Source organism: Camelus ferus, chromosome 15 (genome assembly GCF_009834535.1).
Source record: "Camelus ferus isolate YT-003-E chromosome 15, BCGSAC_Cfer_1.0, whole genome shotgun sequence".
Taxonomy (NCBI): domain Eukaryota; kingdom Metazoa; phylum Chordata; class Mammalia; order Artiodactyla; family Camelidae; genus Camelus; species Camelus ferus.
In genome coordinates this window covers 35,314,538-35,341,536 of record NC_045710.1, presented here as the reverse complement: position 1 = coordinate 35,341,536, position 26,999 = coordinate 35,314,538, and the positions used below count along the sequence as shown (strand labels likewise).

Below are 26,999 nucleotides of genomic sequence, written 5' to 3'. Positions count from 1 at the left end.
AGAGGTGGGAAGGGGAACAAAACCAACAACACGATGGCAGGAAGGAAGGTGTGTAATGATTCTAAAGATGATCGTCCAGTTAATGAAAGTGAAGGCAATGGCAAAGCATTGGATGATTTAGGCAGTGTCACTTTTTAAAAAGTATACTTTGAAGCCTGATTCTCTATGTAGTGAGTAATTCATGCTCTCCGAGATCACAGAAAGGCTTTGAGATGCTCTAGGAAAAAGAAGGAGGAGGAAAAAAGCTGTCCAGAGGGGTTTGTGGGTTTGGGAAGAGACGGGTATGTGTGCTACATGTTAATGCAACTCTAACCGGGTGTCCAGATCAGCAAATCTTGCTGTAGATCATGCGGTAAGGATTCAGGCTGGCTTTCTGTGGGAGTTCAACTGGCTTTGAAAATGATTTTTTAAAAATCGCCATACAGTGAACATTCCGTGTGGCCTGCAAGGCTGAAACAGCCAGACTTTTTCTTCTTCCATGATCCATACAGGTTTCTAGCTCCCTTCTCTCCAGGTCAGCTTTACTCATTGGTGTCACCCCACCTCCCCACGTTGCAGGGCAGTAGCTCTGAGATATCTGGATCAAATCTGAAAAAGTCATGATCTAACAAATGAAGGGGGAGCTAGAGTTGAGGGAATCCCACTGGACGATCTGAGCAGGGTTGCTGTTAGGTCTTTGACCATAGGTGTATTTCAACAAACCTCCAGACGCTAAAGGAAAACAGTGGTTGAAGATAACTGACACCATGAAATGCTCCCACCAGCCTTCTCACTCGCATAGAAAGTCTCTGGTTTCCCTGATTGGGACCTGGGGGAACCCACAGGGAATGATAGCTGCGGGACTCTCAGACAACACAATAGGTGAGGCTGGATGTCCCCTGAATGGCCAACAGACATAATCTGAGCAAAATCAAGAGCCAAGACCAGAAAAAGTATATGACGAGTCAGATGCAAGAGATGACTGTGAGGGCACAGGGCAGGCAGCCATGCTGACCTGAGCACATCAAGAAAGCTCTTGGGGGGAGGGTACATAGTTCAAGTGGCAGAGTGCATGCTAAGCATGCACAAGGTCCTGGGTTTAATCCCCAGTACCTCCTCTAAAAATAAATAAACCTAATTACCTCCTCTCTGCCAAAATAAAATAATTAAATAATACAATAATAAATAATAATAATAAAAGAAAGCCCTGCAAGCAACAGTCAAAGAGACAACAGGGACTGAACCATGGCTTTCATATACTGAGAAGCTATTATTTCATTTATCCCTCACAACAACTCCACGTTGAGATATCATTATTACACCTCTTTGTTAAATCAGGAAAATGAAGCACAGTTCAGTTAAACAACACGCTCGAGTTTATAGTTTTAAGCACAGATTTGAACCTAGGTCTCTGATTTTAAACACTATGCTCCTAACCCCTGTAATAACAATGTCTCCCAAATTTGAAGGATACACAGACCCCTTTAAAGAAAACAAGTTTTGTGCACTTCTAGACTTGATTTAAATTACTTTTACTATAGTTTTGTTAAAATGTGAACAAATATAAAACTAGCTATAAACTCATCCTAAAATAACAAAACCAAACATCCATATTAGAAACATTTAATAACTAAACTATAAGACCCATAAAATTCAAATTAAAAACATAAACTTAATGTGATGAAGGATGTTCTTCTGCTGAAACTAGATTGTCAGTAGTGGGTTTTAATAGGAGGAAGATGAGCCTCAGGTCAGGTTCTGTATTCAATAATTTTTTTGCATGTATTTTGGCTTCAGTAATTCAGATAATGCCTGTTAGCATAAGTGTGTTATTAATTATTTCAAGGCTTTGCTTGCTGGTTCACAATAAATAGACCTCACTTGTTTCCGAAACGCTGCCAACAAGCAATCGTCAAGTGTCAATTTTAATTAAGTGTCGTTTGATAACTCTGTAATGCTGTCGTGTTTACGTGAAAAGAAGGTTATGATTGCAGCATTACTGAAATTTTCATTAAATAAACTCTGACTGCCAGAAGTAAGTCTCATTTCATTTGTCTGGCCATGCCTATGGTAAATGAGTAGGGAGGGTGTGGCTCGTTCAAAGATGGGTTCGGTCGTGGGTCTCTGGGTAATCTGGGGTGTAGGGGGCTGCCAAGGAGTATACTGTTTTGGGTTTGATGTGCATACAGGCTCTTGCACTTTCTGATGGCTCAGTTATCCCATCATGTTTCTTCCTGAGAAACTTGTATTTAGTGCATCACTCTCTGAAGTCACTTGACCTTCACTTAGTCAAAATGAAATTTATTAAAAAAAAAAAAAAAAAGCCAACGTCCACATGGTAATTGTGTAGCCATTCTTGGAATGAATGATGTTAAAATAATTCAGACTATGCCTGTTCATTTATTAGATGATCTTTGAAAGGCAACACCAACTTTTAAAACTTCTTTTATGAAACATTTGCCCATGAGTTCCAGTTTGAGAAACATGGACCATGGCTTCTGGTTTCCCAGCATTCATTGCAAAGAGAGGGGCACAGGTCTTTCAAGGATTCTCTCCTATTAAAAAACCTTGATCCTAGAGTCACCTCTCAAATATATACAGAGTCTCCATCCTCTGCCGCTTTCTACTGGACCCTAAAGCCAGCCCCACATTCCTGTCTCTATGTGCCCCACCCTCAGGCAAAAACCTCCTGTATTCCCCGGTTTCCCCAGGAGAGGTACATCAGTAAGGAAATCAATGGCTCTGAGCCCTACATTGATGCTCTATGTTTTTCCTTATAGGGAGACAAGCCTCATCATGCTCTTTAAATAGATGAAGAAATTGTAGCGTAAAGAATTGACTTGTCTGATGTCACTGAGAGAAGTTACAGATCCAGAATGTGAACCCATGACTCCTGGGATACCAGTTCATCCTGTTCTCTTTAAAACACACAGGCTCATCTCAGTAACAGATCTGCCCACTTTGCAGCAACAGAGGACTCCCACATTATTCATATGACTAGAGAGGGAGGAGAGTGCACTAGAACAAGGAAGAATCCAGAGCCATTATGCACTTCTATAAGATATAATACTGGAATCTCTTATTTTACAAATAGCAACAACAACCGTAAAAATACCACTGAAGACGCATAATTTTAGATTAACCTCTCTGGCTGTTGTCACCTACTCTATTTGCTATTGGTTTGAGATACAATTAGTAAAGGTAATTTTTTTTTAATCACAGGACTCTAAAATCCATTAATTCATAAAATACTCACATAATAGGGTACCAGTAAAGACAAACTTTAAATGTTTTACTTTTATTTTATTTTAACTATTTGGGAAGTGTTTGAATCTTTTGAAACAGATTTCCTTGGCTTGGTAGAAATCAACAGAATGAACTCTTCAGTTACATATAGAAAATGCAAGTGTCCATGTCAACAATTGTTCTTAAAGAAAATTGTGGTTTCCCCACAAATGTGAATGCAGATGGTGTAGGCTGAAGTTTGCATATTTTTGATTGGGTAAATTGATTGCATTCACAGTAAGCCAGACTGAGCCCTTAAAGATATAGACAATTGTTCTAAAGTAAGATTAATAATTAATCTTCCTTAAATGGCATTACTTAAATTAGAACACCTCAGACTTGAGGAAGTACATTGTTGACTATTTCAACTGCCTTTTCTAGAGTTCTCCTAACATTCAAGGGTGTCTGTATTAGAGAGAGGAATAAAACCCTCTCCAGGCTTAGGGACTGACAGGTGGTGAGGGTCCCAGGAGTGCCCACTGCTTATAACAGTGCATATTAAACTTGGAGCAATCTATAAATGAGCCTGTTCTTGGCTATGCTTTTGAAGTCCTGATGGAGGAGCCAGTGCCCATCCTTAGTGAGGGGAGAGACAGCAGCCTGAGAAGTGAATTATAAGATAACATGATAATGTGGCATTTGTGGGCAGCAATGGTTTGGAGTTGAGTTGGTGGACAAAGTAACAAGTGACAACCAGTATTAGTTTGAGGGACATGTAAGCATTCATCAGACACCCCTTTGGTAGAAAAACTCGGGAGAAAAATTAGCTTTCCTATAATTTAGATCATGAAACATTACTATTGTGCACTCATTTCAGAAGCAAAATTAATAGGGCTTTCCAGTGACATTTATCATCTACACATGCCAGACACAATGCCTGGAACTGGAGATAAAAAGGTACATAAAGCATGGCCTCGGCCTTCGGCTCTTAAAATCTGGTGAGTGGGCATTTGTGTGTGTACATTCTGAAGGTGTGAGGGGATGATATGCAGGGTGGGAGGGCTGCCTTTTAACAGCAGGAGGTCAGAGTATGAGAAATCATTTCCTGGTTTGTAATCTATCTGTATAAGAGAAAAGGGATTTGGTGCCTCAAAATACTCCTCCTCCGTAACAAGCCCTGGTTAACCTAGAGCCACAGGCCATGGCTCCTCAGTCACAGCCCCCGGGAGGCGGGAACTGCTGAACTGTTGTCCACTCCACTCCATGAAGTCAAGGAATAGATTCAACCAAAGAAAACAAAATGGCACTTTTTTTTTTTAAAAAAAGCATCAGGAGGATGCAGAGGGATAAATGACTATCTGTGAACTGAAGGCCAAAGAGAAAAGACAGTATCACAGTATCACATAATTAACTTCATCTCCTAATAAGGAAGAGGAAGATCGTACTCTGGGTACCAGCCTCTGTGGGCTTTTCCCATCAACATGGCGAAGTGGCCTTGACTTCCTCCTCAGGTTGCCTGGGCTACAGCAGAGACCTGATGGAGAATCACCCGATGCACTGTGTCTCATGATGAAAGATGATGGCTCACTCAGAGAAATCTGAAAACATGTTTCTGACTGAAGAGGCAAAGACAAAGCAAGCATCAGGTTTAGCAAAAGCCTTCTCACTTTCCCCTCTCTCTCATCATCATTCAAGTTACTGACAAGTTATTGAAAGGTTTTAAATGGCTACCACTTATAAGAATCAGAATTGACTTGGGGAGGTGGCTTCTGAGACCTTGAACAGCACATTTTCCCTTAGTTTTGGATGAGGTGGACTCTGTGAACCAGGGAAATTAGCTGATCACGGGGGCTAAGATTGTTTTGTTCCCTTCATTGCAGAAGTTCACTAAACACACAATACAAATTTCTCAAGAGATTCTGTTTCCAGACAGCTAGTAAAAGAATAAGAAAACAAATACAACTGGACCTACTCCACACTATGGCCACCAAAAGTGTATACATGGTTAAAAAAACAATGAGAAATTTCCTAACCTTCCACCTTCTTTGCACTGTTGACCACTTCCCTCTTTTGACATCCTCCTCTCCCTTTGCTCCCACTCTTTTCCAATTATCCTACAACCTCTCTGACCCTTCGTTCTCAGCTCCTTTCCCAAATCGCTTCCTTCAGCCCATTTAGGGTGATGTTCTGCCTTTCTCTAAGGTCCTTCCTCCCCCTGCATTAGTGAGCCCACACTTCTTGTTACATTTTGTTTTAATTTGTTCTGATGCAGTAGTCTCCTTGGTTCTCTTGACTTTAGTCTTGTTTCTCTCCAATTCAGCTTCTACATAACTGCCAGAGAGTTTCCTAAGTAAATCTCATCAATATTTTCCTTGCTTAAAACACTTCAAAGCTCCCCATAATCTACAAAACACAGACTCTTTGGCCAGGCACAAAATAATTTCATTATTGGGCTCCTGCCTAACCTCTCCAAACTTACCTTCTACTATGCCTTCCAACGTACATCTTATGATTTAATCATATAAAATCATTACAGCTCCAGTATTTCCATGCCATCTCTAGGGAATGCCCTCCTCTGCTTTACCCAGCCAGCGCCACTCAGGTAACCTTTCCTGGCCATGCCCACAGCACCATCCAATCCAGGTGAGATGCTATTCCTTTGTGCCCACTATTTGCCTTCATTATAACATCCTCTTGTAGTGGTCTGAATAGGATTCAGACAGGAAAACAGGTCCTCTATAATTATTGTGGAAATAAAGGATTTATTATAGGAATTTGACCTTACATAAATATGCAAGAATATGGGGAAGAGATGATCTGGATGGGGCAGTTGGAGGGTCAGAAGAGCAGTCGTTAGTCAGACTCCCTGCAGCACAGGAGTGGAAGCTTAAAGAGAAATCCAAGAAGCCACCAAAGTGGGACCACAAAAGGAACGTTCATGGAGAAGGCTCTGGAAACCGCTCCTCTCGAGGGAAGAAGCTGCCTCTGCACAGCTGCAGGCTTGATGGGTCCCCAGCCAAGCACAGAGCGGTGGGCCTGGGGCCACTCTTTGAAGACAAGCTGGATGAGGAATGGAGGAGAGAACAAGCTGGAGCCCACCAGGCACCCATGCCTCTGTCCATCACCAGAGCTGACAACAAAGGCGTTCTGGGAGCAACGGATTCAGCTTCCTTTCTATCAGCCAAATCACACGCAGGTTGTTTTCTTTTTTTCCCTTTTGGAAAAGGAATCAGGCCGGGTCGTCCTGGGAAACATGGTTCCCAGAGTTGGTCAAGCTGACCTAACATGGTCCAGCACACCTCATTTGTCTGCCTCTTCTCTGGACCGTGAAAACAGAAGACAAGGAGTATGTTTCAATCCATTTTATTTTATTTTATTTTATTTTCTTTTCTTTTCTTTTCTCTTTTCTTTTCTTTTCTTTTTTTCTTTTCTTTTCTTTTTAAATTAAAGTATAGTCAGTTTAGAAGGTTGGGTCGCTTTCTGGTGTATAGCACAATGTTTCAGGCATACATGTACACACATAAATTCCTTTTCATATTATTTTCCATTATAGAGTACAAGATACTGAATATAGTTCCCTGTGCTATACAGCAGAAACTTGTTATTTATCTATTTTATATATAGTAGTTTGTATCAGCAAATCAACTATTTGCCAACAAGCGCAAGGCCTAAGATATGGAAGAGATCCAGTAGACGTCTGGGTATTGAAGGAAGGGCACCGATATACCAGAGAAAGCATTTGTGCTCAGTCATTTTCAGAGAAGATGGTTAGAAATGATATTAGGCATTCTCAGGATCACAGTCTCTCTGTAACAAGACTGAATTCCAGTGACAAAATAAATGTAGAAGGATTCTACTGTGGAAGATAAATTTGATTATCTACATCAACATGTGTACTTAAAATTTAAAGAAAATGGGCAAACGTTTTCTAAAATCAAATTGGTTTTTTTTCCTTTAATGTTATCAACATCTTCAGTTTTATTGCTTTGTTTCAGTTTTAGGGAGATCATTCATTTTTTGTTTTCTGTTTGCTGTTGTTTTGTTTTTAGGAAACTGACAATAATGTATAAGGAAGAACTACATTATACTGACAGATTTATCCTGAGGTTGATTGTGTTCTTATGAGAACATAAGAAAAGTTTGAAAAAAATTTTAAAGTACATCTGTTTTTTAAGTTTACTCTATGACTACCAAAGTTCATATCCATCTAGTCTTACCTCAGAGGAGGACAAACACTTCTCCATTAAAGAAAAAAAAAAAAAAAAAGACAGGAAAATTCAGTGTTGAGTCCTCAGAAAAAGATTTTGTGACTTTATTTAATCCTACTATACCCTGAAATTCCAAGTTATAAATTATCCTTCTGGTAAAAACCAATGACCATTTAGGGGTAATGGAAAAAATGGCAATTTTTTTTCTCCCACGTGGGGAAAAAAGAGTCACTCAAGATTTTATTTGGTTGGTACCAAAATTGTGTTATGATATTTCTCTCCTTGTTTCCTTTCTCTGGTTCCCTGCGGGTCAATATTGTGTGCAATAACATGGTCAGAGTAACTTGTTTATCTGGTACTATAATTGGGATCTTCTGGAGAATTTGGGGGGGAAAAGGATTTTGAAATAAAATTAATATGTCCAGGTTCTTATTGGACTTTTACAATCAAAACTCCAGATCTTTGACTCCAAAAATTGTGAACTCCTCCCTGCTGGTCAGTGCTGTGGAGAGGTTTTATTATTCCCTCACCCTTAAAATGAAGGATGTGGTGTTATACCAGAGGTAATGTGATACCACAGAATAAAAATAGCACATGTTCTTTGCATATAACTCTTGATAAAGATATGCTGACAAATTTGACAGTCAACATGGCTACTTTGTACACTAGAATGTAAATCTGCATACATTTATAATAGAAAGACTTCAAACAAATGCTGACTTTATTGGGAATCTCTTTGAAAACCCACCCCTCCACCCATTAGGAGTAGTCTGATGGAAATTATTGAGGAGCCTGGTCTCAGAGCAAACATTATTTGGGACATTAGTGATGAAAAGCACTCATGTTTTAGACAAAGGGAATTTTCTGTCATTCTCGGAAAGATTTAGGACTAGAAGTTACTATCTAAATTGATACTGTCAAGTTAATCCAAGAAGCATTTTTCTGTTTTGTTATTATCAGACATAATACAAGACGACATGTCATTTGATCAATGATGCTGTCATGAATCAACATCCATTTGTCAGCCCAAAGAGAGTACGTAACAAGAGGATTAAGGATTGAAAAGAGGAGGAGCTTGGGCTAGAAGTTCACTGTCACACTGGAAGATGTTTCTGGAATTGTTTTTTACTTAAATCCATCTAGATCATCCTCCGTCCCCTCCTCCTTGCTTCATTCCCTCTCTCCCTCTCCACTCCTCACCTCCCCACTTTTGGGGCCCCAGACCAGCAGTATGTAATGCTGTCCAGATTGTTGCAGTGTCTTTGGTTAGATGACCTATAACAAGACACCCCAGCATTTCTTGTTACAGTCCAATTTATACATTTGAAGCAAAAATGTTCAAAGATCTTCAAGAATAAGAAGTTCTTTCATATCTGTAAGTTAGAACAGTCCAAATTCACTGTATTTTGCAGGAAGCAAGTGGTTCCCACATAGCAATGTCATTGTGACATGGCGAATCCGAGCTGCCTTGGCTTAGTCCAGGGTGGGTGAAGGCTGAGGGACTTCAGTTGTCCAAATTCCCACCCTAACATCAGACAGGAGATAACCATTGCTGTACTTCCATTTGGCTGCCCCTATTCTGAAGATTTTCTTGTCTGAATAACACAGACCTTGTTTCCATGTTAACTATATCCCTTGATTCCATACTGGTAGGGTGACCATAAACCCTGGGTGCCCAGGATAGCTCTGGCATAATTACTAACAGAGTTACCTTTCACTCTCAGAACAATCCTAGTTTAAATGATAAACTAAATGGTTTCTTTAAAAACCTCATTCTAAATACTGGCATTAAAGCTGAGCTATTTCCAGATAACTGAGAGCTACAAAAATAAAAATATAGTGTTAATGTAGGTAGTTTGGCCACAATGTGGTTGGAATGATTCAGCAGGACTATTCGGCAGAAACAAAGGAGGGTCCACAGCCTTTCAGGGTCACCAAGGGACAACAGAGGGAGGGGCTCCTCTTCCCTGGAGGGTGGCTGAGCACAGCCCAGCAGAAGGCACTGTGTCAGCCTGCCAGCTGAGCAGCCCAGCCTGCTGCTTTCGGTCCCCGCCTCCTGGGCTGCCTTGCTTTCCAGGGAACCTAAGCAGAGGTGGGCTGCCTTCAGAGCAAAGACATTTATATGTGAATTGTGGGCTTATCAGTTACCGGCTGTGTGACCCAGGACAGATCCACTTAACCTCTCTAAGCCTCAGTTTTTCTATCCACAAAATGAGAATAATCAGAGCTGCCCTGGAAGGGTGGTATAAAGATCAGAGATTCTGTGAGTGAAATATTTATCCTGGGGTCTAGTGCAAAGTGAATAGAAGCTGTGTTCTGAATTTTGCACAATTTAGTAGAGGACTCTCCACATCTCATAAATGGGTCCCTATTTTTATATGTCTGGCTCCGATCAATCCTGTGCATCAGCCAAGCCCTTGAGGACAGCGTCTCCATTCTCTGCCTTAGTTTTGCCCACAGCACCCAGTGTCCCAGAGTTCAAGGCACAAAGCAGGCCTTCCATACCTTCCTGCTCAGTGAAGCAGTTGCCTCCCAAGCTCAGTGAACACGGATGGCCAGGGCCTGCCAGCTCTTTCCCTTGTCCTAGAAAGTAAGACATCAATAACCTATAATGAAAAGAATCTGAAAAAGAATATATATGTGTGTATGTATCATTGAATCACTTTGCTGTACACCTGAAACTAACACAACACTGTAAATCAACTATACTTCAATAAAAAAAGAAAAGATGAAACTGTTAAAAAAAAAGAGAGAGAGAGAGAGACATCACAGTACCAGGGTTGCCCGAGAAGCCTGCAGGGAAGGCGATACTATTGTGAGGCAACAGCAAGGGGACCTTTGTGGAGTCAAATAAACTCTCCTTTGTTTAACCGTATTCATAATGGGATGTCGGTACTACTTTTCTTCATTCTAAAGAATGAAAACAGAAGAGACCTTGGGTTTTCAGCCGGCAGTGCTTTGTTGCTGCCAATTGACACCCTTGCTTTCGTAAACAGCGCCCCTGCTCTGCCGCTGTTTTGAATATGTCTATATCCTGCCTATAGGTACACAGTTAGAATGTTTTGTTTCACTGGGGGTTTGGCTGAGAGGTCCAGGTGGGTGCAGGAACCAGCTAAGTGAGAGAATGCCACACTTACTTATCTTTACTGCTAGGGACTCAGCTTAAAATCAATGTTCCCAAAGGCCCTGCAGGCCACACAGTTTGTAATTAAGTGTAAGGCAACACCTCCATTCTTGATTGTATTCCTGTGAAGTAAAGAATGTTATATGCTGTCATCTTGTTGTCATAACTAAACGTTTACCTCCTTAAGACAAAGGGCAGGATCCTAGACTAGTACATATCAACTCCTAGAGCTAAACTTTTTGGAAGACACCAGGTGTAGATTTATATTAATAGTGGCTTCACTACAAAAATTTCTGAAAATATTCATTGGCCTTGAATTTTTTATGAAACTTCTCACAATCAAACCAGTGACTAGTTGCAGCCACCACCTGTTTCCCCACCCCTAACCCCAGCCCCTGCCTGGTGTCTGAACATATGATGCATCTGACCCTCCTATCCACGCACCCCCATTCCCAAGTGTGCTCCCTTTCGATTTCTACTTACTCTGAAGCCTAGAAGTGCTGGGGTCAAGACCCTGACCCAAAGATCATTTGCAGAGACTAAGATGTGACTTGCATTCTCTCCGTTGTGTTTTTAAAAGCTCCTGAGACCTTCTATGTCTCTCTGTGGGAAATTAAACTAATGCAAGAATATCAAAAGCCACTTTGTTCAAAAGCAGCCCCGATTGCCCATCAGGCTGACAAAACTGCCTGCCCTTCACCTATCAGCAGTCTTCATGGTAACATTTTGTTTTGACCGTGTGCTTCATTTGTTATCCAATCCGTCAAGGACAAGTCGGAAGGGACATCACCCCTCTGCCCGCCACAGGTTGGCCTTGAAATCCTCAAGTCCTGAGTGGGAGAAAGGGTCCAAGAAGGGGAGACATGGGTCAGCGAAGGTCCACGTCACCAGTTACAGTGATGACTGGCTCAGGCAGGGTCAGTGGCAGGCAGGTTTAACCATCATGTGACCAAAGTCATTGGCCCACCACTTCACATACACCAAGTGGGAAATCGTCACTAAACCGATTTACTCTTCCAGGGATGAGCTGCTTAGCTTTCTTTTTCACCACAACAGCCATGAGGGGAAGAGGAGCACACATTCCTGCCAGGCTCTGCCACAGAGCTTTCATGTGTGCATCCCACACTGTCTTCACAACAGCCCTGGGAGTTCTCCATGGATGCCACAGGACTGACAAAGCTATGGATGGAGCCCGGTCTCCCAACACCAGTGGACTGCTTCTTCCTTTGCTGGCCTTAGGCATAGGTAATGCAGACTATCGGCTGTGTGGTGTCCTAAAGGATGTGCCCCTAGACCATCTCCCCAACACTCTACATTCTCTGTCAAATGCCTCTCCTTAGCCTCCACTGGTAGTGCCCAGTAAAATTCCCTTCATTAGGTCAAGCACTCCTCACTGGCATCCATCCTGAATTCCCAGTGCAGGACTGCCAGGTGCAGTTGTAGAGGCTGTGCACTGCTCAACCCAAGAGGGTTCATTAACATTACAGTCTAAAAGAATGTCTTGTCTCAATATACAAAACATGTGCTATGGCCCATCAGGCCAGGTATGACTGGTTGTGGGGCTGCTATGCTAGGTTCCTATGTAGTGTCCTACCACGTTTACATAATTCCACCTAATTCTTACTATAGATTATATAATAGAATAAAATTTAATAAATAAAGTTTAATGTGTTAAAGATGTAAAATAGGAACTGTAATTAAGATGATAATATTGATAATAACATGGATTTAAGGATGCTACTTGAAAGATCTAGTGTCCAAAGATTATCATATTTTACTAAATATTCACAAACTCTACATTTTGCTCTTATCATATCACAAGGAACTTCTATACCTGCCTAAAGCTCTTACTATACTTCACTCAGGCCACTAATATTACAGCAAGACTGTATTAGATTCACATGAACAAATGAAATTATAATATGATGATATATAAAGAGAGAAAAGGAATTTATTTTTTAAAATAAATATAAACCTACCAAATATGAATTTCTGAATGGCAAATAAATATCTTTGGTCATTTTAAAGTATCGCAGTTAAAAAAAAAAACAGCTTACATTATTTCTTTCTTGGGGTAGCAACATGCTTAGTTAGTAATTGAACAAACTACTAAATGCTGAAAGTGAATCTTCAACATTGTCACTGTCAGTATTTCTATTGGCTTAACTTGTACTTTGGAAAACATTAAGGAAAAAAAGGAAAGATTACCTAGCATAGACGATGATGTCCTCTCTAAATGCTTACATACCTGCAGTAAACATTGGCAGAAGTGGCTATAATTACTTCCATCACTTTGCCACATGACTTTGTGTTCCTCTCACCAAGAGGTGGAGTCTGTGTCCCCAGCCCTCGAATCTGACTAGACTTGTGACATGGCATGACCAACAGATTGCAACAGAAGCTATCTCCAGTATAAGGACAGCCTTCTCCCCAAATAGCAGATAAAGAAATGTTCTCCCGGTCACCCCAGAGACCCTATCTTCACATGACTACCCTGGAAAGAAAAGTGGTTTGGAAATTAATTCTTAAGATTTATTTATCAGCCATTTCACATTTCTGACCTGTGACAGAGCTGCCTTGGTGAAGAATTGTACACAGTTGTGTGAGAACATCAGCATCCACAGAATAAAAACTGCCTCAAGCAACTGCATTGAGTCCTCCAGTCCAATGGTGCAGGCAGGCTACTACCTCAACATTGAGATTCGAGATCTTTGTGATTTGAGAAACTTTAACTTATGAAATCAGTAAGCTAAAAGGACCCTGATTTCCTAAGAGGTTCCAAAGAGTACATTCTTAAGACAACAACCATAACCATAATCATCATCTCCTGATATTTGCATAGTCCTTAACCTCTAGGAAATCTACAGGGAAATCTGAGCAACCTGAAGGCAGTGTCGAATACAAGGTGTCCTCTGATGCGAGGAAGCACTGGCAAATGACCTCAAAAGGAAGCTCTTCCCGAAACAGAATAAGTGGAAGAAAAAGTCAACGGAAGCTAATGACTCGATAAAAAGGATGATGAGAGTCAGGTGGGAGATATTCAAGGGTAGAACAAGATCTGTATTCCAGATAATTTTTCAGGACTGAACATTCAGTAATAAGGAGTTTAATTCGGGTTTATCACCACCAATCTGCTGGTAAGCTGTTAGAACCACTTTTTCCACACATTAGTTTCCCTTTTATGTTTGAGAAGGGTTTTTTCCTTCTGTACCTGATACTGGTGCCAAACATTGTTGCCACGATTGCTATGCCCAATTCTCTGATGATGGTCTGAGTAGCCACTTCTCTTCTTTCAAGGAGAAGAAAGCAAATTCAGACAGCTGCTTCAGACAGCATGCCTATATATTCACCCTATGACATTTTCTATCTAGCCAGATTCTCATAAAGTTCATAGAACTCGTGATGATGCTAAACAACCCATAACAACACCTGAGGCTTCAGCCCCTGAGATAAAACAGACCACAATGGAGCTAATTCTAAAGTGAAAATGCAGAAAAACTCTAGCACTCTCAAAGCTCTATTGGATAAAGAATGGCTGAAGGAACTGAGAATTACCTAAACAGGTATGAGGATGATTCAAGAGGTACCAAATAGCCAGTGATGTGCTAGGACCATCTCTCATTCATAAGAACACATTGATAAATATTCAGGAATCTTGCAAGTTGGTTCACATCACAATCGTAGCTTGATACAAGCTATGGTGGCAGAATTTACACTGTGGAAATTAACAAATGCTACAAATAAGGAATTTTTTTTTTTTCTAGGAAGCTGTTAAACATTTACCAGCATATCTCTGAAAACAGCTGTCTTCCATTATTTCAAAACTTAAGTTTGGAAAGACACTATATTCGGTCATAAGCAAAGCTTCTCAAAGCTTTCCAATGTACTATATGCAAAGACAAATGAGAATAAAGAAACTTCTTGGAGCTCCAGTGACATGGTCCAAAGTGGCAAGAATCTAAGCAAATACTGAATGTATAAAATAATGAGGACATATAATAATGACAGAACTAAAATACTGGAGAACAAAAAAAAAATGTTTTATCTAGCTAGTGAGTAGGCTTAAAAATTTTAAATCCATGCATTTTTCAGGCAGGGATTTTCAATACTAGTAAAAATAAGCTTTTAAAATAAAAGGTATAAGCTAAGAGTATAAGGTAAAAATTTGAGAGTAACCATTAAAATTAGTAAGGAGAGTATATAACATCCAAAACAGTAGATGGAACAAAATAGAGTAAGAAAACAAAACAAAACAAAGCAATAAAAGAACCAAACACACAAAAATTCAACAAATAAAAGATAAGAAAGGGAAAAATGGAGCATGTAAAATTGTAACAAAATAGAAAGCAAGTTGCATGGTAGGAAAAAAAGCATCCATATAGATCAATAATTAAGATAAATGTAAACTATTAAGGTCATCTGTTAAAAGAGATCTATGAGAATGTATTAAAGCAAAAAACTCAGGTAAATGGTTATAAAAGACGTGCCCAAAACACAAAGACACAGAAAGGTTGAAAGCATAAAGGCATAAAAAATTATACTAGAAAAATGTTTATCAAATGAAAAGCTGATATATCTATATTGATTCCAGACAAAATTGATTTTAAGACAAAAGACAATTATTATGGGTACAGTTAGATGCTACATAATTACAGAAGGCTTAATTCACCATGTATACATTCCATTCTAAACCTGTATGCCCAAAGTAGCATTTATATGTAAAGAAAAATATAAAGATAAGATACAGGGACAATTTGCACCATTCTAATCATGTGAAATTTCAATAAAAATCCCTTGCTTAGTTTAATTAAAACTTAAAGTGTCAGCAAATATATAGACAAGTTTAGCAAAATAATAATATGCTAGATTTATGAGACAAATATAGAACCTATTGCAAGTAAATAGATAGTACTGATTCTTCTCAAGCTCATGATTATTTACAAAATATTTACAAAAATTAACTGTACTAAGCCACAAAACACATACCAACATGTTTAGGGGTAAAAATCAATACCGATCAGATTCTTCGACCATTGTGCAGTTTAAATTGGAGGTCAGTAACAAAGAGATAAATTTAAATATCTCTGTAGTTTGTAGATTTCAAAACTATGCATCTCAATTATCTGTGAGTCAAAGAAGAAATAATAATGGAAAATTGAGAAATATTTAGAACTAAGCTATAATGAAAAATTTACCTACCAATATTTGTAGAATAGAGCTAAGGCAAAGATTATATGGAAATTTGCAGATTAAGTATATATATATTAGAAAGGAAGAAGACTTGAAAAACTAATGAACTGATATTCAAATAAGAGGTTTAAAAATAGAGCAAAAAGAAAATAGAGGGAAAAATCAGAGCAAAATTGTCGAAAGAGAAAATAAAGATAGAATAAGACAAAAGTCAGTCCTTTGGAGGACAATTAAATAGAGAAAATTTTGGCAAGGTTGGCTAATACAAAGAAAGTGGATAGACATAAATAACACTAGGAATTTTTTAAAAAATTTTAAAACAGAATACTAAACATCTCTATGATAATACATTTTAAAACCTCAATGAAATATTCTTAGAAAATTTACAGCATAGGATTTTAAGAAATAGGAAGTTTTAATAGCCCAGTAACAAATAAAGAAGTTGTATTAATATTTAAAAATCTTCACACACATACACACACCATTAGACCAGGCTTGGATGGTTTACAGGCAAATAAAGCCATACTTCCAAGAAATAGATTATTCCAATTGGAAACAGTTTATTTTCCTAAGAACAAAATAAGATGGATTATTGCCCAACTCAGTCTATGAGGAAAATATATCCTTGATATCACATTATATAAGGACAATACAAAAAAGGAAAATTAGAAATTACATTACTCACTAAAAATTACTCATTACTAAATTACAAATTACTTATGAACGTAGATCAAGAAATCCTAAATATTAGGAAATCAAACCTCTCAGAGTATAAAATGACAGTAACCACATTTGTTAATCCTAGGATTATGAGTAGTTTAATAGTATAAATACCATTGTAACTCAGTAAATTAATAGGTTAGAGGTAAAAACAAGCGCAGAAAAGCATTTGACACTATTCATCTCTATTCATGGTAAGAAACAAATTCTTAGAAAACTTTTCTAAGATCGATAATCTGATCTCTAACCTGATAGATATCAAAAGCCTGTAACAAATACCATTTTAGTGGTGAAAAATTAGAAAACATTTTCTTTAAAATCAGGAATATTACAAGAATGCTCACCGTAACTTCTACGTATCTCTGAACTGGGTCTCCTAACCAAAGAAAAAGAAAGGAAGAGAGAGAGGGAGAAGAAGGAAGGGAAAATGAGGGGTGGCAGGAAGGAAGGAGAGTGAAAGGGAATAAGGAGGAAGGAAGAAAGAAAGGAAGTAATTAGAAAAGGAGAAATAAACTCATATATATGATATATATATATGGAATTGTTTAGATGTAGGTGATTGTCGACAGAAAGTGTAGCAAGGCAAATTGGTATAAGATGAATATTCCATTTAAAATGTAATTTTAAATACTGATACTATTTAAGTAGCAAAAAACATGTTTAGGTTGTGTAGAAATAAATTTAATATATTAAGACCTTTATTGGAGAAGTATAAAACTTTACTGGAAGATATCAAAGAAGGCCTTAAAAACTTTGGTGATATACTATGTTTAGGAATAGGAAGATTTAATATCTTAAAAGGGATAAATTTTTCCCAAATGAATCTATACAAGCAATATAATTCCAAACAAAATTCTACCAGGGTTTTTTTCAAGAAGCTTAACAAGTTGACTCTAAAATTCATATGGAGTAAGAAAGGTCTAATAGGCCTGATACTACTATGAGAAATAAGACAGGTATTTTCTTGCCACAAGTCAAGACTATTGCAAAGTTTTAGTAATTAAGACAGTATGTCATCAGCGCAGAGAAAAAGGACAATGGATTATATAAAAGAGCTTAAACACAAATCTATGCAAAATAGTTGTTACTTGAGATTTGATAAAGATAATTTTGCAAATGAGAGAAAAAAAGAGCGTCTATTCAGTAAATGATTCTAAGACAACTGTTTATCCATGTGCATAAAAACCCTATGCCATTGAATAAAACTGAAATTGAGTTCCCGACTCATAGCACACATAAATATCAATACCAAACAGATTATAGACTTAAATGTGCAGAGCAAAACTATGAAACTTTTAGAAGAAAATATAGGAGAATATTTTTATGGCCTCAGAATAAAGAAAGATTACAGGAGGATGAAAACATAAATTGTATATTTATACAATGGAATACTACACAGTAGTGAAACTGAATAGACTATAGCCACACAGATGCTTCTTTAAAATGTCAAGGTAGTGTAAGGTAGCAAGCAACGAAAGGTGACTTAATGGGTAATGAAATTTGTATAAAATCCAAAAACAAGCAAAATTAAGCAAGATATTGTTTGAAGATACAAACTTTGGTGATAAAATTAATTTTTAAAAACAAAGGAATAATAAACACGAAATTCAGATTAATGGTCACTTCCAGGCATAGGAACATAAGAGGGATAAAGGAGGAGAAACTAAGTAGATGCAGTGGCATTGGTTATGTCCTATTTCTTCAATTCATGACTGTTTATTATTTTGCTTAATAAGTTACATTTGGTTTACACATGTTGTCCATAAGTTATTAATACAAGATAGTTTTAAAATCTAAAGTCTCAATTTTAAAAAGATTTCTGCTCGTTATACAATGACAAATTTAATTATAACTGGAGCGCTCTAAAATCTCTGGGAATTCATGAGGCAGGGTTATGGGTGAGAGGTTCAACTGGTAATGAGTTCTTTGGTCACTGGAGTTAGTCAAGGAGAGGTAAATAAACCCTTTTAAATTACTGTGGATATTTTAAAGCCAATTTAAGCATTGGTTGGTTGCTTGAATTAAATCCCTTCCACATCTGAAAGGCTATAATTCCATGGATCAATCACTGAAAGAAATAATTTCACTGTTCATGTTAGCCAAAATTGTAACAACATAAAGTCCATATAGATATTGCCTGAATCTTCCAATCCTGGAGTTAGAATGAATCAGTTGCTCCCAGAAGCAGCCCGGGAACAACTTCACCCAGAAAGTCACTTCCTTCTGTTGTTTCATGTGTTTTCACTATACATCATCATTCCTTGGTGAGGGAGGGGAGAGGAAGGATGGAGAAGGAGAGATATATACATGTTTAGCATTTTCACATAACTCAGTTTATGCAACTAGTTACCTAAAGATAGTGTTGAAACTAATTTTAGCAAGTAATACGTTGTAGGCAGGATCTTAGAGAATATTCTGCCTTTGAAACTTCATAGATCCTGGAGTTGAAAGTAGAAGGCCCCTTTCCTGAAAGTGTTACCAGACGTTCCTCAGATCCCTCACCATCAAGGAGATGGGGGAGTGTCAACAAAGTGCCATCATCTCACCTACAGAGGACATTGAAAACTAAGTTAAAAGCACAGATGAAATAAATTCATTTGTGCCAACTTCCAGGAGGCAAGGGCAATCTCCCAAGCTTAGAAATGAGAGAAGCCAGAAAGGATGTGCAATAGGGGATAAACTCCTGGCACCTACTAAATCCCATCGAAAACACAGCCAATCCCATAGGTCACTCAGATTAGTCAATTATCACTGCAGGTTACTCTCAGAAGTGCCTCTTACCTATGGAACTCTGCTTGGGGCTTACTAATCCACTGACTGCCTTCTGAGCAGCACCATTTTCGGTTATTACAGCAAGAAAGAGGGTAAATGGCTATACCCAGAAATTCAGGTTTTATGTCAAGCAAGCTGGAGGAAGAGGTTGATGCCAAGACTAGAAACAGGTCACTGCCCTTCATTGAGTGACACTCTTAGTGATGTTTCACATTGTGGATTGCATCTTTTTTGGAGAAAGTCAATCATGTAACTCTTTTGAGAAGAGAATAGTGACCAACAGGGACACTTCTAGAGTGACATTAATATAAACTATTTCAGACACGCATCGAGGTTCTCTATGCTGTCCTCCTTGGGTCAGGGTGTAAGAAACCCAGTCGAGAAAGATAAAGGAGTAGCTTATCTTGTCCCTCAAAATCACTGTTGGTACACAGGAATTTTGCTATTCGTCTGGAAATGCCCCAGAGGAAAAAAAAGAAGCATCTCTTGGTGGGTCACATGACCCTACTGGCTCCCAAGGCAGATCTCTTCTCGTAAGGGCACAGTGTGGAGCCTCTGAAGTCTGGAGATTTTTCTCTGCAGATGCAGGAAGAAAGCAGGTGGATGGATAAATAAACATGGCCTTGCTCCTGGTGTCCTTGCTGGCATTCCTGAGCTTGGGCTCAGGATGCCATCATCGGATCTGTCAATGCTCTAACGGGGTTTTCCTTTGCCAAGAGAGCAAGGTGACAGAGATCCCCTCCGACCTCCCCAGGAATGCGGTTGAACTGTGAGTATCAGAGGCAGCGGGAACCACAGCTTGGCTGGTGTTTGTGTGTTGCGTGCTATTATTATTTTCACATGAGGCTGATAACTGTTGAGCTGAAATATTTCTGCCCTGACCGAAGGCTCAAATAAAACAAACTCCCCCAGCCCAACGCTCCTGCCCTGCGGTTCTCTAAGGATCTTAGTGAGCATTTGTCTTAGATGCGGCGGGGAAGGGCAGTGTGGAAACCTGAATCCAAAGGCAAAAGGAAGACTTTTTAGTGTTTTCGAGACACTTGCTCTTGGGTCCCATATTCTCTTTGGTGGAGAAAAGTAAAACGAGGGAAAAGGAGAAACTTAGAAGAGTAGGATTGGAGGCAGAAAGATGGCTCCAATTTAAGTGAGCAGCACACTGTGTGTAATTCCTGAACTGAGATTCTGCTTCCTGGGGAAAAAGGAGTTGTAAGAGAGGGAAGGGATACGAAGGAAGGAAGAAAGAAGAGAAAGAAGGAGGCAGGGAGGGGAGGAGAGCTATAGGGTAATCTTTACACCGCTGGGAAGATGTGATTCCCACCTTCAGATTTTTACTGAACTACTTTAATAGGAAGTAGACAGACTTCCAGTTGGACAAAGTTTTAGATACCATTTCACTCTCTCTATTTTGCAGTTGAGGAATCTGAGGTCTGGAGAGTGAAGACAATTGCCCAAACTCTCACAATGAGCTGAGGCAGAGCCAAAACTAGGAATCAGGACTTGTGACTCACAGTCTACTGTTCTGTCTTTAAAATCCCACTTCTACTGCATTAGAGCAAGAGGAAGGCTGGACTATTAAATAGTCCAGTTACTGTCTCCCCTGAGAACTGGCCGACTGTGTCTCAGAGGCCGTGGATATCCTCAGTGTTTTCATTCCAACAGTTTTAAACAGAAGCTGCTATTCTGGAAGCCTGTTTTAATCTTGGTTCCCCAAAGCCATGGATGACTCATTTACCGCGGAAGGTGGTCATCTTTTCATTTACCAGTTACCATATCTACACTCAAACACGTTGGTGTTGCATGTCAGATTTCCATTCGGGAACAAATGGCCACAGACCTGGGTTGATTCTGCTTGCTACTTTTCCCCTGGGCATCACAAGTCCTCTGTGCCTACCCAGAGGCAGCTGCAGTGGGCAGGAAAAATAACTGGCTGGCTCTGTGTTTCCGCTACACCGCCTCAGATGAGACAGTTGTGCCTGATTACAGAGAAGGATGTGCCTCTGCACAGACGGTCTGCTTTGTCAGGTCATTATAATCACAGGAGCAGGCCTGGGTGTCTGAGCTCCTGTGAGAAGTCACTTGCTCCTAAGCAGCAGTGAATAATTACTTAACCTCCTTTTGAGTCTCAGTTTCCTAACTTCTAGTGGTTTTAATACAACCTGCTTATTTGAATTGTTGTGCATACCTCCCCTGGCCCTTCTTGCCTTTTTCCAGTGTTTCCCTGAGCCAAGAAGCGCCAACAAGTTGTTAGATAGCGTCTAACCGGGCTTAATTTTAGGGTGGTATTCCTCTATCCAAAACTCCCTTCTATGCTAGACTATCTGCTTTCTGGTATCTCTTTACAAGAAGAGAGTTTTTTTTTTTCATTCTGCCTAGAAAAACAGGCAGCAGCCAGCTTTGGCCCCCAGTCTGTAGAATGCCCACTTCTGACTGACACTATAGCTGAGAGGCATGACATACTCCTGGCTTCAGGAGGGATTCGACAGCCTGTGACAACACAGCACCAAAGACAAAGTGCTGCAGTGCACGAGCAGGGTCAGGAATGGAGGGAGTGCTAAGGTGATGGGCACAAGGGGCCTTTAACTGACTCTGACCGCTCAGAGGTGGCAGTGTGTAGACTCTGGAATCCAAGAAACCTGGGTCCAAACCCAGGCTATGACACTGTTTTTTGCTCTGTCACCTGGGCTCTTGGCTGCATCATGGAAATTATAATGTGTGCCTTCTTTACAAAGTTGCTATGAGAACTAAATGAGACAATGAGCATAAAACACCCAGCACAAGGCCTCTCAAGCGGGGGGCACGGGGTGGTTGTTGCTGTTGTCATCTGCAAAACGCTAGAGAAAAAACACCACAGAGGGCATCCAATGATGATCAAATGAATCAATAGGTATGAGAATGTTTTGAAAAATTGATGTAAGGATCCTTATAATTCTGAGATAGTCTACATAATGTCCCACTGACTTAAGAATAATCTCCTCTTCCCCCCAGTGGCTGGAGCACTTACTTTCTGTGCACTTACTTTCTGAGTAAGAAAATGTGTTCCTTTAAGTTTGCAATATTTGCCAAGAACTCAGGGAGCAGGTTTCATTCTGACCACAGGCAAAAGAATTTTGACTTCAGACTTACCCTAGAAACCCAGCTTCACTTGGAGGCAGTCAATGAATCTAGAAAGGACCCTTTGATCTGGCTTTATTCTCCCCGAAGTTAGAATTTCTAAGAAGAATGTGAACACCCATTCAAAATCTGAAAATTTAAGTCTAAGTGACAGTATAGATAAATAGATATCGTTTTCTTCAGCAGGGTCAGATGACCACAACACTAGGAGGAAAAAAAAGAGTCCACTGATGGTCATTCCTGGCTTAGGGAGATTTGTACTGAGATTATATTATAGGCTGCCTGTGCCAGCCCCTCTCCTCACAGCAAGTTCCTGTATCTCATTGCTATTTTAATTGACCCAGCATTTAACCTCTAATTTTCTAATCATATTTTCCCTTTGCTTTATATTCCTTGTTTTGCTGTTTTGGTTTGGATCACTAGCCATATCCCACAACCATAGATTATTGTTTAGTTAGGAGCTAGTTCTGTCTCTCCTTAGTAGGCCCTTAGTTCTGAGGGATGTGTCAGTATTGTGGGTCAAAAGGGAAGCCTTTCGCTGTGCCAGGAAAGTTCTGCCATCTCCAAGAGGGAAATAGACTTTCTGATGTTTGCAAACAATTTCAATTGTGGTATTTTTTTTTTTTCTTTAAGAGCATCTTCAGGGATTATTATCATTCTGTAGAACACAGTTTGAGAAAGACTGATTCAAAGCTTGTCTATCTAACCCCAGCCACCAGAACGAACCCCTTATCAAGTCTGAACTGCCACCCAGATTTCCTGACTCCCACTTCAGTGCTCAATTACAGCTAGAGAAGGACCCTCGGCTGGGTATTCATTGCTTTGTGCCTGAAAAGCAGCTACTTAAGAATGCGATGTGTCCTTAATGAGGATGATGGTTCTGAACTACAGACTATAGCCGTGAGAGAACTAGGTGTTACTTTTTCTGAAGCGTGAAAAGGAATACATTGCACAGCTACTAAAACCACTTCTGACTTCCTCATGTGTTAAATACTGACATTTCAATTCTCTTCCTCATGGAGGTTTCACTTTCCCGATCGCCCATATCTAATCAATTTTACCAACTTCCTTCATGCTGCTACTAGCAATAATTCTCTCTCTCTCTTTTTTTTTTTTCATTGCCGTCATCTTTGTTTGGGATCTGAACATCTAAAGCCTGGATTAAATAATTATGTCCTCTTTTACCTTCTTGCTACCAACCTGTCTCTTCTCCAAACCAGCCTGAACACCATCATTCCATTTTTCTCCGTAAACCACTGTGGCTACCAGGTTATGATTCAAAATCATTCAGTGACTCATGTTTCTGACTTTACCTCTCACTTTACTCCAGCGGGAGCCATCTACTTCACAAGGCTGATAAAGACTCGCTCTCAAGCTCAGTTGGTGTCCCCTGTGTTTTTGTTATACCTCTTGCTTACACGGTCTTGAGTTTCTTCTTTGCCTCTTGAAACCCAACGTACTTATCATACTCTTGCTCAGAGGTTGCCTCTTGCATGAAAGACGCCCTGACCACTCCATCTTTATTTAATCTGACCCCTGGTTCAATTCATTTTACAATCTTGCTTTGCACTTAATTTTCCATGTGTGTTTAATTTCCTCAACTGCAGTGAAAATTTCCTTTATACTCCTTCTTATGCCTGGTTCAATGCAATGTATGTTCAGGGCCCTCAATTATATGTAGCACAAATGATACAATAAATAAAAGGGAATTACATCTGTTTATTTGCTCTGCTCCCCAGTATCAAAGAAAGATTTTTATAAAAGATGATTATCGGTCTCCCTGTGGTGAACTACCGTGGAATTTAATAGTCTCCTTGTTTTCCTTGCTTTTTTATGTGTTTGTTTTACAGAAAATGCCTGTATGTCATTCCAGAATTCATTAATTTATTCAGAAAGAAAGATACATAGACTAGAAACAAAGTCTCCTGAGTTAAAAGTTGAACATTCTGTATTTTAGGCACATCACTCAATTCCCTTAACTTAATAATACCTGCTTTTCTATTCTTAACAAAAATATTGGAAGGATGAATAAAATTGCCTAAATAAAATTCCTTTAAACCAGGCAAGAATGTTCAAAGAAATACAATTTTTGCCAATTAGGGTCAGATTCCAAACCCTGCATGTTAGGTTTCTAGTGTTTCCCAGATGTGCTTTCATTATTGTAGTTCTGCCTGGATAGCAAGACCAAACACCTCACTGCGCAGATTGCTCTGGGTGCCCAATCCAGAGACTTCTACTGCCTTGTTGAGATATTTCTTGGCAAAAACCAAACAGCACAGTTTTCATGCTAATGTCTAGGTAATCTTTTCTCTCAAAATAAAACCTTGTGTCAACTTCAGAGAGAAATGGTATGTCGATGTCCAACATTTGGAATTTAATTGGGCTAGGGGTAAGAATTCCCTGCAGAGGAATTAGGAGGGGAAAAAACAGCTATAGAATGCAGTACCTTGAAAGGGAAAAAGGAAAAATTATATTGCAGGCGAAAAAAATGTTTTAAAGTAGAGGATAAAGTCTACTCTGAGAAGTGGCTAAGAGCTGTAATTTAGAGCGTCATTATCAGCTATTGAAGAGTGGGGATTTGACAGTGCAGAACTGCACTGCTTGGTGATGATAAAATCCCCTTGTTTCCCTAAAGGTGACTGCTGTCCTTCATCACCCAAGGCCTCTACCCAGGAAGCCTAAGCTTCAGAAACAGAACATCTTTGCAGGAAATGGGAAATTCATTTAACTTTTGATTATCTCTCTCCAAAGCCACTAATTGGGTTATCTAGTCACTGTGGTTGATTGGACTACACTTTTTTTTTTAAGCTGCTGGCTTTAAACTCTCCAATTTTGCTTTATTTAGACTAGATTCTAGCTTATCTATCCCATAAGGTCACATGGAAAGAGAGTCATTATTTTTAATTGCTTAGGATCTGATGATAACGTGATGTGGGTGTTTCTTCTTAATCTGCCCTCTCCCTAAAGTATCTCAGAGCCTGTTTTGTGTCTTTGACCTGAACATGCCATTACCTTGTTCTTTCTTTCGTATGGAATATGTCGACTGATCTGAAAATCTTCAAGGGATGTGCAAAAAAAAAAAAAAAAAAGAAGAAGAAGAAGAAAAAGAATTGAGTAAAGCAACCGAACCCTTGCCAAAGACCTGAACTCAATTCTATTCTTAATCTTAGGAGTGACTAGTGTCCACTTGTCTTTCACGCCTTCTCCCAGGCCTTTTTCAGCAAGAGTCAACACAAAGCCATCACAGAATCCTGTACCAGAAATAGTGGAAAATGTAGAGCATGATCCAATTTTTGTATCTCCACCAGGCTATGATTGAGGAAGACCTCTTAAGAAATAGGGATCCTAAAATTCCAGCAAAGATTCAGTGAACCAGAGAGATCAATTGAGGATATGGGAGAGAAAAGTCATCAGTAGACTGGTATAAGGTGGAAGTAAAATAGTGCTGAGGTTTCTTTCAACCCTAAAATGCTTTGATTTTACAAACATCTTCAGGCACCCAAATTTCCAAAACCAACAGGCTTTTTCTAGGCCTCCAAGTCCAACAAGTATATAATTCTTAAGCTTCTGTGACTTCAGTTGTGGGATTTGAGGGGCGGGGGAATGGTTCTTAGACTTAACAGATAGTTCTGTTAAGCTGTGTTATTTACAAATGCAACACAGAAAAACTCCCGCAGACACCTCTCCCCTCGCCTCTCTCTCCCTCTCTCCCTCTCTCCCTCTCTCCCTCTCTCCCTCTCTCCCTCTCTCCCTCTCTCTCTCTCTCTATCTCTCTCGTTATTTTCAGTTTGGTGAGGGATCCCAGCTCCAACAATAACTTTGTAGCTGGATAAACAAAGGCTGATTGGAGGTCATCTCATATTTCATTCAAAACTCTCCTGGAACAGAAGGGCATGAGAAAGAAAGGGCCAGAGACTGGAGCACTAGATTTCAGGAGTGGCCCCAGTTTAAAATATCCTGTCCCTTTGAAGAAAGTCTACTAAATTTTGTTTCAGAAGATACCATCAAATCCCTAGAAGACAGAACTGCTTCTACTCCTCCATGGTTTGTCCTCAAATTAACTCCCCTGTCTTCTCTCTCATTGTTCATCCTCTCGATACTCTAAGGACTGGTTTCTATTCCCCAGTTCCCAAACATACCTTCTCTTCCTCTACCTAAATACAATTATTTTCTCCAATCTGAAATGTATTCTTCTACTCCAGTATATTCAGCTTTTGAGACCAAGTAAAGATGCTCACTTTTCATGAAGTTTTCTTTCAACATCAAATATTTATTGACTACATTTGTGCAAGGCCCTATACTGGGCACTTGGGAGAAAGAATCAATAGGCGAGGCACGATGCCTGCTCGCATGGACTTGCTAAAACAGAAGAGCATCAAACAAGTAATGACAATAATGCTTTTCCTCACTTTTACCCACAACGATAAAAATGCCCCTCGGAACCCAGAATGGTCATTGTCAAAACCACTCATTTGACAATTAATTCCAAGTGGCTTTGTGCAATATGAAATCACAGATTGTGAGAGCTGGAAGAAACCAATGCCTAGCGAGAGCCAATGAGAAAATGCTTGCCTGCTTAATGCCAGGGGGAAAAAATGACACGAAGACAGGTGTCTGCCTGTCCCATCTAGATTTGCTTTTTTCAGGGGGAGGATATAGCTCAAGTGGGA

The 26,999-nt window shown here is 39.5% G+C and overlaps 1 protein-coding gene across 4 annotated transcripts in view; it reads left to right on the top strand.

Moving 5' to 3' along the window:
• The first annotated feature begins 19,722 nt into the window (after positions 1–19,722).
• Positions 19,723–26,999, top strand: part of FSHR (follicle stimulating hormone receptor) — a 152,678-nt gene continuing 145,401 nt past the window's right edge. For 2 of the 4 annotated variants that reach the window (XM_032497495.1, XM_006185785.2), the window contains exon 1: positions 19,723–19,987. In XM_032497495.1, the coding sequence (XP_032353386.1) occupies positions 19,836–19,987 (152 nt within the window). In that variant the 5' untranslated portion in view covers positions 19,723–19,835. The remainder of the gene's footprint in view (positions 19,988–26,999) is intronic. The other 2 variants (XM_032497496.1, XM_032497497.1) reach the window with 1 other exon arrangement.